Here is a 13,647-nt window from a genome sequence, read left to right as displayed (position 1 = left end):
TGCCACTGCACATGTGATTTTGAATATTTTTAAAGTTTAACTTAAGTTGAAGATGAAATAAATAAATGATACAAATTGGATAACTCGAGTGGACCTCTCTGTGACCCAGCGGTATGCATTGGGGATTTACAACTCTAGTGAGCAGGGTTTCATATCCATGGTGGGCTGAGAACAAATATTGCATTTTGTAGCTTTGCGATTAATTACAAACATAATATATACATCAGAGTTCTTCTCCAGACAATGTTAAAAACAACAACAACAACACAAACTCTACAAAATTATTTTCAGTCAATAGAGTCCACTTCTAAATTGGTTTCATTATTTCTAAAAATATCCCAGGTTTTACGTAATAAAAACAATAAATATAAAATAAATTAGTCGGTATGATTAATAAACTTCATATTCTTGCTCTAAGACGAATTGCTTATTTTTTAATTTTTTTTATTTATATATTTATCACTTTTATTAATGTTATGCGTTTGCATGAACGTCTGTTGATTGTTCCAATATTTCGTTCCTAATTAAATTAATTATACTGACATATGAATGTACATTATTTATAATACTGTCTTTTACAAAATACAGATTATATCCTTTTCCAAGTTCTCGATTAATTTAAAGATAATCCAAACAGTTTTCTCATGATAAAATCTAAATTATGTTTTCCTTATTTGTAGATATTATTGGGAGATCAACTTCACATTAAACTTGTACATCTGTATTTCTTATACATATACTTAGCCTACACAAAAATTAGCCAAGGGTATTTAAGTTAAGAGTGTTTTGGTCTCTGGATCAAGACATCCCACTATACTTACACGCAACAATCCTTGACAGATTCAAAATTATCTTAATTAAAGCATAATATATTCAGAGCTGTTCAATGTTTAATTCTGCACGCATGTAAATAACTTATTTAATAAATAAAATTACTTTGATTCTCTACGTTGTCAGATTCTAAATATACTGCGGTATACAGCATGCGAGAAGATGGGGCATAACAGAAATCAGAATTTTTAACGTTTCGTCTAAAGTTGTCATGGCAACGTGTCATTGCTGGTGAGATTGAACGTAGTAAAACTACTGTTGCAAATATCTTAAAAGACCTTGACCGGAACGAGAATTTCAAGCGGTCGACCAAAAAAAATTTCGCTAACGTTGAGCAGTAGGATTCGACGGGTTGTCCGGTAAGATAACACTAGCCAATCGAAGAACCAGATTAAGGCACTATCGAACGCAGAATGCAGCTCAAAAACAATAAGACGGCATTTACAAGAGAAAGGCTTTAGAAAACGTAAACGTGTTCAAAGGGCACGCCTCCTTCCACACCACAAAACAGCTCTTTTAAACTTTGCTGAGAAGCACGAAACATGGGACGTAGAAAAGTGGGTAAAGGTTTTGTTCTCTAATGAGAAAAAAAGTTAACCTGGATGGTCCAGATAGCTTCAAACGTTATTGGCACTACAAGGATATCTCACCGAAGACATTTCCTACACGACACAGTGAAGGAACTTCCATTATGATCTGGGGTGCTTTCTCCTTCCATGAAACAATGGAGCTTCAGGTTATACAGGGACGTCAAACAGCAGTTGGCGATATTGGCAGTCATTCTTATTGACTGAATACCCTCGCTTGTGTGAAAATGACTGGATCTTTCAGCAGGACAACGTTGAAATCCACAATACCCGCAGGACAAAGGACTTTTTCATGGAGAATAACACGTTTCTTTTGGTCCATTCAGCGTGTTCGTCAAAACTGAACCCAAATGAAAATGTTTGGGGTGTATGGCAAAGGAAGTCTATAGAAATGGACGTCAATTTCAAACAGTGCATGATCTTCGTAAAGTCATCTTCACCACTTGGAATAACATTCCAGTCAGCCTTCTGCAAACGTTTCTGTTAATCATGCCAAAGCGAATGTTTGAAGTTATTCGCATTGACAGCCGTGCAACTCACTACTGAGACTTCTTGTTGGGCATTTCCTATCTTGTTTAGGACTACTTTTTGGTATGGTCTTAAACATTTGACCAGATAGTATTTAGGCTTATTTCATAGTTTTCACATTTTCCCTACTAAATGCTAAAAATTTGGTGTTTTTTTCCTTTTCTTATTTCCATCTTTCGAAGCTCTACTCAAATAAGTGGTTGAGTCTAACAACGCAAAATGCATATTTTTTCTTTATGTTCACAAGTGGCGTTTCTCGTCATTAAGATGATAGAAAAACGATGAACTTTGCTTACACATTGTACAAAATAAAGGTGCTGTAGCAGTTAAGGAAAATAGATATTTATTGTTATTTACATTTGTGAGTATATAATTACAGTTAGATTAGAGTTTAATGTGAAGAATCGATTGTTAGACACAGTTTTTAACATGGATTATCATGTTCATAAGATCTCAAAGACACTCCTAAATTATATCGCGTCATAATTTAGTTTATGAAAAACGTGCTTAATGAAAAGAGAATCTCTCTTATAAATCAGGTGAAATAACCTTATTTGTTACTTTTGAATGTTTCTTTTTGAAGTGATTGATGAAACATAAAATACAAAGGTGTCATCACGAAAAGTATAATAAATAATCTTAGGTGTGTGTTTTTACGCTCATAAAAACGAAGTGAAGGTGTTTTTGTTTGTTTCATAATTTTAGCGAAAAGCTGAGCAAGTACTTTGTGAGTTCAGAAGTTTTGTATTTTGAACTAGAGAAAAGACAGTTAGAAAAAGGTATTCATTGTCAACTGTTTTACAAATATTGGAATGTTACTGTCCCTCTTGTAGCGAATCCATTTTCCTAAAGTGCGAGCGAAATTTTTTTAAAAACCGGGATGCGAATAAAACACCCTCCAGGTACGCTAACACCGGAACGTGCTCTCTCACTGAATAAAGAAACGATAGATTAAATAAACGAACTCCGATTTTGTGTCAATAAACTAAAAAAAATGTACTTTACGAAAGCGCGAAAACATTCTGTTAACCTTGATATTTTTGTCTACTGTGAATTATACATTTGTGGAGAAATGAGAAAAAAGTACCGAAGGTAAAGAATAATAAAATGGGAGAATACTTCATTTCTAAGATTTTCTTGTTTGATTTGTTATTTTCATTATGAAAAATGATATTTTTCTACAATATATTGTATAGAGTACATAAATACCTAGATGTATTTATAGCCTGTACTGAATAGTTTAGATGATACTTTTGAATGATGACGCGAGTATTAGAATAAATTAGTACTTGAAATATCTGAAACTTATTAACGTTATTCTTCGTCAATAGTCTTTGATATAACTAGACGTGCAAAATAAAATATAAAAGAAAAATAATCATATGAAATACAAAACAAAGAAGCTTTATTGAATTTAAGTTTGATAACTGTACAAGTCAAAAATATAATAAATAAAATACAATTCAAATTTTGAAGCATAATAGGCAGATAATTTTGTTCAAGGTAAGTGGAATACGCCATTATTTGAATATGATTACGTTTTGACTGAAGGTAAGGGAGCAACCTAATTATTTTAGTATAAATGATAAACGTTTGTAGGAAAGTGGATTACTTAAATTTATTGTAAATATAATAATATATTTTTGTATTATAAATTTGAAGACATTTTTCAAAATTTTCATAATTTATTAATTGGCTACGTGGTTCGGACGCTCGTTCTATTATCTGAGGGTGACATGGTCGAATCGACGTCACACCTACTCGCCCTTTCGTCGGTAGGGGAAGTCATAAAGTCATGTTAAATACCACAATTTATTTTTAAACTAGTAGTCCTACAATCGTCTGTGGGTCTTTAACTGCTATATTAAGGACTGCTAGCGGAAATAGCACTCGTATAGCTTAGCGCGAAATTCAAACAAAAATTATTTATCAACTGACATTTTCTGATCAGGCAGTTGATCAATAAAAATAGAAGCTCCCTCTTTTACCGTTATTAGATTTGTCCAATATTCCTAACAATTATCTTAAAAATAGTGAACTTAATATTTAATCAAATGTGAAAATTATTAGAAACAACCACTTTATAATGAAGTATCTGATTTTTTGAATCTATCCTCCTATGTTTAATAGCACTATGGCAGTTTTTTGGTAGTTAAAATATTAGAATTATTCTGCACAATGTATCAGTACTGCTGTTGGTTGAAAATTGTTTTTCTGAAAAATGTAGCTCATGAGAGAGTAAAAATCTGAAGTTTTCGTGATTGTGGATATTCTACATCGGATTTAAAAGTTAAATGACGGTTTAGTTTTAACATTTCTTTCTTAAACTAATAAAATATTCGTTTTATCGTGTGATGAATTGTATTAAGTTTTTGTCCGACATTTTTTGTCAGGACGAATTAATTAAGATCAAACAGCCACGAAATTAGAATATCTTCGACTCCAGCCACTAGAGCAACAACAAAGTTACAGGCAGAGCACGTGTATTGAATTTGATGATAGTAAAAATGATGATAAGAAAATTCTAGTTGATTATTAACTTACACTCCAAGAATGTTGCTCAGTTGTAAAACAGATTGAAAGCATAGTTGCCTGTTTACATTTTGATCGACATTTAAGATGCGCCAAATCAACAATAATCTAACGGAAACTTTGATTTTGAAAACACGACCTTCCAATGGGAGACTGGCGTCCTTTTCAAAAAACAAAACATGTATCCATGTTATCAGATGTTGGAGGAAGTCTTAGAGAACCTGACCCTCCAGGGTATGTACCCAAACACCGACGACATTCACTCATTCATTATCAGATGATGGAAAGAGTTTTGTGCAGAGGACACGCTATACATGCACGTGAAACACGTGAACTAGTTAACTATGGTCGAGAGTCAGTTAAGCTATCTTTATTTAGAGTTCTAGCATATCTGATGGACTCAAAGTAAAAATATATTTCAACTTTTAGTTTATTGATCTCAGGCATAAACTGTAACAATCAGTGTGACGCAACCTCTAACAGCTACACGTCACTCTGAAAGATGACACATGTCAATAATACTTTAATAACCGAAAATGGTGCATGTAAATTATATCTTAACAGTGTTACACGTTAATCACTGAGTTCCATTTGAAAACGATAAATATAAACTGTAAGATAAGAACAGAATATGTCATAGGCATATCACAACAATTCTACTGAAAATGTTGTATAATTAATACGTAATTCAACATGTAGACAAAGCACAATAAAATTATCAATGTGTAATAATTGAAGAACCAATACGTGGCTTAATCGAAGTAATCAACTATGTCAAACACATTAAACGTAGAAATTGAAGAAGTTCATGTAGATCATACGTTTCAGTAAAAAATGTCGCATGTAAATCTCAGTGTAACAACTGTGAATTGCTGGATTATATTATGACAGTCAATATACTTAGAGCTATATTACAAACAATATAAACAAACACACAATTATTACCGAAATGAGCATTTAATGTATAATAGCTGTTACATTTAAATGGGCGAAAAATATGTATACAAACATTTCGTTACTTTTGATTTAATATTATAAACAAGTTTTAACATTATATATTGTAATAAGTAATTTACATCAATGTAAATAGCTAAATTACTATGTAAGTTTCTGCTAAACCAATAATATCAATGATGGTGAATTTAAAAATTTTGTGCAAATGTGAGTATCATTCCCATTAGTGTAACTGTATAGAGCGGAGATAAAAGCCATCTTGATTTCTCTTAACTCTAGAGTGAACATATCAACAATGGCTGTTTTATAAATTCGTTTATTAATTCTATTTCTCAGTTTTGAAGAAAAATCAGTTTGGTTTCCGAACTTTTCCAATGATAAACGTATCTTGGCTGTCAGAATTTTCAATGAGAATAACAACCTTTTTTTTTCGATGTCCTTGTTTACTCTTTGGTTTAACGATAATAAGTTCATCGTAATTGTTCACATTTCTAGGAAACAGAGGTCGCTGGATGTATTCTTTAATAGCTTTTCCTTGTTTTGACGCTGGTGTTTCTGTCTGAAGATGTAGAATATAGTTATGTTTAGTGGTGCAACACTCAAAATTTGAGCAATAATTTTACTATAACATGCATAAAACCAAATAAATGTTTCTATAAAAATTATAAATTGTGAAATTGGTTTCAGTTATCTCATAAATGTTTTCTGGAAACAAGGAAAACTATTTCAAACATTGTTTCACGTAGTGAATAAAGAATGATATACAGCAGACAATAGCTTAAATACTGTTTTCCATTTATATTTTACACGTTCACAAAGGATAACTAGATTGTTTATATTATTGTCTAGACAAGATGAAAGTACAGTTACAATTAAATATCAAGTGTTCCACTCAATTTATTGTTATATAATTAGACAAGATGAAAGTACGGTTATAATTAAATGTCAAGTGTTCTACTCAAATTGTTGTTATATAATTAGACAAGATAAAAGTACGGTTATAATTAAATGTTAAGTGTTCTACTCAATTTGTTATATAATTAGACAAGATGAAAGTACGGTTACAATTAAATGTCAAGTGTTCCACTCAATTTATTGTTATATAATTAGACAAGATGAAAGTACGGTTATAATTAAATGTCAAGTGTTCTACTCAATTTGTTGTTATATAAATTAAACATGAAAAGTTATGTGATCTGAACTTAAAACGACTGGTTATTTACCTTATGTTACAGAGAGAAACAGTTTACAAACTGTCTTATTTTTTTGCAACTTTGGAATAAATCACGCACCATATTGCGTTTTAAAACAATCAATAATCTTAGTAAAGCCCAAAAGAAGAGAACTGGATATTTCACTAAATGTCTTTCAGACCAATGAAAGTTGTCTGACAGTATAAAGAAGAAAAAAAACTGTTGTAAAATGTCTCAAAGCGTCATTAACAAAATATAGTAGAACCACTTGCAACAAAATGGCACAAATACACTGGTACTTGGCTAAGAAGGGCCCAATCCACCTTTAAAGCAGGTTGCCGTTATATACCGATTCTGTGTAACAACGAAATAAAGTGAGCAATATGAGCGGAAATGATATATTATGGTGCCACTAATGTACAAAATGATTCGCTTTTATTATCAGTAGGGGTAGTATGTATGTGAATGAAAAATTACGAAAGGGCATTCTGATCTTTATGTTTTCCAGATGTTACTAATGCTGTGGACATCAGGAAAGGTAATGCGAACTTCTTACACAATCATATATTGTTACGATTGGCTCTGGCTTCAGTTTAATGGATGGTAATTGTCTTCCAAAATGTACTAAGATTGAAGAAGAGGTGATTCATGAATTTAACTAGCATATAGACTTATTAGACCTCAATGGTATCGAACATGTATAGGTCTATTTTGGAGAAAAAAAATTGCACGTATTCAAACGACTTTAAAGATTCTCTGAACGCATCTTTTTTTTTTTTAACTGTAAAAATGTGAATTTACTTGCATCAAATATTAATTATAACGTAAAATGAATAAGAACTTAATTGAATTTCGAACCAAAGTATTCCTTTCTCCCAAGGTCGTTTTCATATATCGTCTCCAGGGTTGTTCGTTTGGTCACTTTTTGCTTTCTTGGTATATTAGTTTTTGTCTTCTTAACATTCTTTGCAGAGACCTTCTTCTCACATTCAGGGATCAGTGGCATAGCCTCCAATATATCCAATTCATCAGTGGTTATCTTTTCAGCACCAGGCTGTTTGTGTTCGACACGGTTTTTCAAAACATTCCGTTCTTCTCGAGGTTTATATTTCCAGGCGTAGAAAACACAAAGTACGCTGCATGATCATTACAGAAAATAAATAAATAACAATCACGTGTTTCAAGTCCATTAAAATACACATTGTAATTAAATAAGCTATGGATAATGCGTCACAGTTAAAACTTGCAGTCGTAACTTACCACAAAGCACTAAGACACATCAAAGTGAGTGCTGTCCGCCAAGCACATTTTGGAACTGTAAATTTTGAAGTCAAGTGGAGCGTAGCCTTCGGAACCACTTCAATTCGATCTTAAGACAGAAAGTCGTATTTAAAATCAGTTTACGTACTCCACCGGTCAAAACCGAAAAATAAAACTTCAAATGTAAGTTAACAATAATAGAAATGCGTATTATTCTTTAAGTTCAACAATAATCTTCATTAACATATTATAATTTCAATTGAATAAATATGAAATTTCTTACATTTATAATATATTTTCATATTAAGCACTGATAACAACCTTTACAATTTGACAACTGTATATATACATTTTTTCTTTACACGTTAAACAGATAATTAGCAAAGAAAAATGACGCCTGTTATATTATTTGAGCTCCTTACTGGAAGACAAATGGTACATTTATATAATAACAACAACTATATAGTTATATAACAGTAAATCAGCTAAGTTTTCCAACATATTTACATTAATAGAGAATACAACAAGGAGCCTACTGACTTTCCATTCCAAACACACGTGATCAGACTATATAAGAAAAATCTCGACATTTCTTTACGATAATTGACATATTATACAACTCAGTATAACACAGTGAGTTAAATCAACTTCGATTCATTAAAACTGTAAAGACGAATAACACAAATTAAACAAACTGTCTTTCCACTGACTACTTAATAAAGTCAGTTTGTTTAATCGGTATTCACTTACTGTGTTAAGTTTTATAAATAACTACTTCACTTATTATGGTGCATAATTATATTTTACTATCGAATCCCATCCACTGAATGACAGTTTCTGCGTCTTTACAACACTATTAAAAAACAGTAATTTTTACAAATTTCTCTTTACTCTAAATTTCCCAGAGAAATAACGATACCATTTTGACCACAAACACTGAACGTCGTACGTCACTGCTCATGAAGTTTTTCGTTTACTTGGTAACAATTGTTTTGAATAGTTTTATTGAGAACTCATTAGACGCTGCTAACGTTTTGATAATCCAATGTTATTATAAACTTATAGTAAAACATTTGTTTTGCATTTGAACAAATTACTGTATTTTATTACAAAAACGACATTATGAACACAAAATAAACATATTAAACATAGATTTAAGTTATGTTTTGGGACATACACTGTTTTAGTTAAATATCTTTAGGTCTTTTTTAGTAATAATGTTTTGTTTGTTTTTCAATTTCGCGGATAGCTGAACGAGGGCTTTCAGCGTTAGCCGTTCCTCATTTTGAAATGATACGAGGGCTGTTCAAAAAATACGCGGACTGACGTCATAAAACAAAATGTACTTTATTTAGAAGTTACAGGTCTGGGACCCCTTCAAAGTACTCTTCTCCATAACGCACACTCTTATCCCAACGGTGTTTCCACTTGTTGAAACACTCCTGGTACGCTTCTTTTGTAATGTCCTCCAGCTCCTTCGTCGCATTTGCCTTAATCTCGGGAATCGTCTCAAATCTTCTTCCTTTCAAGGGTCTTTTGAGTTTCGGGAACAAGAAACAATCGCAAGGAGCAAAGTCAGGTGAGTAGGGGAGAAGAACAGTGATCGAGTGTTTGGCCAAAACTTCACGAGTTCTGAGGCACAAATTTCGCAGCAACGCGATGCATCTTCAATTTTTCGATCAAAATCTCGTAACAAGATCCAACTGATATTCCACACTCTTCAGCAAGCTCCCTGACAGTCAGACGTCGATTTGTCCGCACCAGTGTGTTGATTCTGTAGACGTGTGGGTCGTCAGTTGACGTGGAAGGACGTCCAGGACGCTCATCATCTTCAATGGACTGTCGATCATTTTTAAAACGTTCATGCCACTTGAAACATGCCGTACGCTTCATAGCAACATCACCGTAAGCCGTGTTAAGCATAACAAAAGTTTCAGTCGCAGATTTTCCAAGTTTAACACAAAATTTCACAGCAAGTCGTTTCTCTTTCAGGTCATTCATTCTGAAATCCGCCAAACGAAAACATCGCACTTCACTTAAAACCGCGTAGCTAATACACAAATGAAGATATCTACAATCTGGAAATGGCGTCGTAATCAGCTGATCTGTGCAAACCTAGCGACACCAAGCGGATTTCCCTGGAACCATCTGGAGCCGCGCAATTCAAACAGTTCGCGTATTTTTTGAACAGACCTCGTATACTGGAGGTAAGACAGCTATTCAATACTATTTGTCGTAAATGTTTCAGTCCATCTTTAAAAACGAGTAGTAGGATTTCCCAGTTAAAGGAAAGCTTTTTAATGCATTAAAAACCATGAAAGTTATGAAGAAGTGTCTTATTATAACAATCTGTTTGAACAAAAATAAACATTTTTAAAATGTTAAGGAAACAATAAAAGAAAACTTTAAAACCCTTTTGTTCCATTACTTCTACAAAGATCTTTATTATCAGCTCCTTCTTCATCAGTAATTTCGTCTGCAGGACAAGCTATACAGGCGTCAGCAGCAAAAGATGTCATGTAAGTCCCTCCTGGACACGGCAGGCAGTGAGTTTGGGATCCGTTATCATAGTGTCCAGGAGGACATGGATCTAAAAGCGTTAAAAGTACATAGCTAAAAATTTATTTACCCAGTGTTAATTTTTATTGTTCTAACAACGTCTTTAGTGTGAAAAAACGTATTTGTTTAACCAAAATTCCATAATTTTAAAAGTCATTCATCTATTTGTGTTTAATGTGAACAGTTTAAAGTAATTGAGTGTCATGTATACTTACAACACCTGTCAGCATCTCTTCGGTATCCCCGAGTACAGTTGAGATTCTCGGCTGGAACATACACTGGGGAAAACAACAGAGCGTTAATATTTTTGTTAGCACGTTTTGTGTCACCGTTGGAATTTTAAGGTTTTTCACAATGAGCACGACGCACTCGTTATAATATTAATTATGACTCACTCTGTAAAATAACAACATAAATGTTACCTATCGTGAGAAAAATAAAACGTGTCAAACGAGTTTCTTAACAGTAGACTTTTGTTTATTTATGTTCTTCTTAATGGAGTTACCTAATGAAACTAACCACACAAACTTGGAAATTTATGAAATTACACACGATCTTTTTTTTATTGGTACATTTGATTTCTGTTGGTGTTTCCCTTGTAAAATTCTTATTTGTAACAGTTAAACGTGAAACTGTTGTCACTGTTTATGTTAATATCAGTTATGAAAATACAGGTTCTTTTGGGAATATTACGTTGGTAAAATGTACCAGTATATGATTGTGTCTTGCAAAAACGAAATATCAAATAATATCCTCATAATGCAGAAGTTGCATGAAATGCATTCCGAGAAAATTTTTCATTTGAAGTTAATATAAAAGCAAATACTTAATTTTTTGTGGATTTATCAAGATAAATAATATTGCGATCTAACACCTTACACTGTAAATTTAAAGTATTGTTTATTGAAAATACTTTCTTAAAAAACTTCGAAAATATAATTTGTATATTTACAGTTCACAAGACTTTGCTTCAACATTCACAAGTTGAGTTCATTATATCAAAATAACTTTGGAGCCTCATCACTTCTCTCTACAGGTTTACCGTAATGCATCTGGTCTCTGATCACATAGAAATCTATAATTACTACACCAGTGACGTGACTGGTAAGTGTGTGTGTGTACAATAACATGCATATCTATCTAATTACTCAGCGGTTAGAAGACAGATATTTTTTACGTACTGTCGCCTGGGACACTTCAGCGTTTTTTATCCTGACATTTGTGTTCGTACGACTTGTTGCACGTCTTTTTATGAATTGTTCTGGCGAATCAAAATAATTTTTTGATGCTCTTAAGTACAATAAATACTTTTGTTTCGAAAAATTTAAATTCTCATTTGAATATATTTTCATATTTGGGCATATAAAAATTTACATTGGAAAGGTCTGTTACAAACCTTTCCCAAAAGCAACCAATTTTCGGTTACATCACACCATTTACGAAATGTTAAACAATGTCATAAAGTTGTTCTGATAAATTTTGTTCTACCGTGACTTACAAATAAATATCACAAACATATAGTAAGATTGATAAAATATGGTTTATCGAATTTTTAATGACAATTAAACTAATTTCAAATGCTTTACAAACGATAATTAATGACAGAATTAATTTTCATTTTTCTTTATATGAACATTCCGCTTGGTTGTTTACAAATAAGTAACACATAATATGAAATTTTTATTGCGAAATAATTAAGTTAAAAGTGATACTATTGTCATCATAATCTTATGTATACATGGGTAATATAAATAATTTTGTAGTCAATACACGTGTAGAAACGGGCACATTTACATAATGTCTGATTAAAACAACATATGAATCAAGATTTACATGTTTTTATACTAAAGTTATACAAAGATGTTTAGATGTACTTTTTCGAGATTTGCGACTGAAATATATAAATCCCTTTCAAGTATCAGCCCCCAAATATATTCCCCCCATCATGTTTTCGTTGTACACGCTCCCAAGTCACAAAAGCAAAGTTTGAAGAGATAGGCCTTTTCCATTTACTTTAGGCATAAGCAATTAGGAATATTTTGTCCCCAGGAACAAGAAAAAGTAAAAATTTTGTTACATTGTGTAATCTTACGTATACACAGGCAATTATTTTTATAATCAATACACATGGTGAAATATCAAACGAAAAGGTTATGGCTGAAAGAAATTTAAAAGCAAGATGGACGATTCAGATTTAGATGTTATTTCTGTTAAATTACTATCGTTTAATAAATAAAAATATGGTCTACAAAAAAACTTTGAATTTACCTCTGACATCATGTTTGTAATCACCTTCACGATTTTTGCATGTGTAAATTCCCGCGTCTACAAATTGCACGTCGGTTAGCACTAATTTGCCACCGTATTTTATTTGCGTTCTTTCATTATTAATAACTAGTTCATTGCGATTTGAGTACCAAATAACTGGTTCTTCTCTCCCTCTTTTATAAGCTTGGTTTGAACATATTAATGTAAGAGTAGAACCACGTTTAGTTTCGTAGACGAATTTAAAACCTGAAACAAGCAGGAAACTACCGAAAATATAAAATAATTGAGTGTAATTAGCCATTGAAATCTCTCTGAACTGTACGCTTTGTAAGTCACTTTCTATATTGTTTCTATGTAAAATATCAGTGTTACTATGCTCACAAAGAATTCTTGTTTGAATGACGTCATGAACTGAAGTGGCATTGTTAGGTGGAAAAAAGTTGTACTAACAATAATGATTGGTGATTTCAAAGTGTATTGTTTTCTGTTATTGGTTGAAATGAGAAATTATAATCATGTTTATGTTATGCAGTACCAACTCAAGTAATTAAGATTTAATAAACAATAACAACACTTGCCTAAGATTTCAATTTGTAATTTAGTTAAAGCAAATAAAATTTATTTGAAGTTTTGCTTTGCAATTTCTTTTGACAATACAAGTCTTGTCGATATTTATGATATCAACGACAATAAGACTGCTAACAGATCTCTCATGACACATATAAATTATAATTGAGTAGTTATAAATGTATAAACATTGTAACCATATTTAAATTTTAAAAAAATCAGTTAAAGAATATTCGAATATATAACTTATGTGACAAATACTGCATTCCATGGTGTTATATAGGGATTAATAACTACAATTAACTCTATCAAATATTCTGTTCTTCAAAACTATGAAAGATTTCATTACTTTGTTTTTGTTTTTGAAT

General features: G+C 32.0%; 1 protein-coding gene across 1 annotated transcript; it reads right to left on the bottom strand.

Annotated features, from left to right (window-relative positions):
* Positions 1–7,466: 7,466 nt before the first annotated feature.
* On the bottom strand, positions 7,467–13,128 carry LOC143250325 (uncharacterized). Its single transcript, XM_076500777.1, has 4 exons — positions 12,713–13,128; positions 10,660–10,722; positions 7,886–7,994; positions 7,467–7,761 (listed from the first exon to the last, which is right to left on the bottom strand). The coding sequence occupies exons 1-4, from the start codon at positions 13,011–13,013 to the stop codon at positions 7,467–7,469; spliced, it is 768 nt and encodes a 255-aa protein (XP_076356892.1). The 5' UTR covers positions 13,014–13,128.
* Positions 13,129–13,647: the final 519 nt, after the last annotated feature.

Source organism: Tachypleus tridentatus, chromosome 5, assembly GCF_004210375.1.
Source record: "Tachypleus tridentatus isolate NWPU-2018 chromosome 5, ASM421037v1, whole genome shotgun sequence".
Lineage (NCBI taxonomy): Eukaryota > Metazoa > Arthropoda > Merostomata > Xiphosura > Limulidae > Tachypleus > Tachypleus tridentatus.
This window is presented reverse-complemented; position numbering and strand designations above follow the sequence as displayed.

What these genes read in the sequence shown, in the direction of transcription:
- LOC143250325 (XM_076500777.1), bottom strand. Translation starts at nt 13,013, where the DNA reads ATGGCTAATTACACTCAATTATTTTATATTTTCGGTAGTTTCCTGCTT. An exon ending in AAGAGATGCTGACAGGTGTT is followed by an intron (nt 7,995 to 10,659) that starts GTAAGTATACAT and finishes TTCTGTCTTAAG; the next exon opens with ATCGAATTGAAGTGGTTCCG. An exon ending in ATGTGTCTTAGTGCTTTGTG is followed by an intron (nt 7,762 to 7,885) that starts GTAAGTTACGAC and finishes ATGATCATGCAG; the next exon opens with CGTACTTTGTGTTTTCTACG.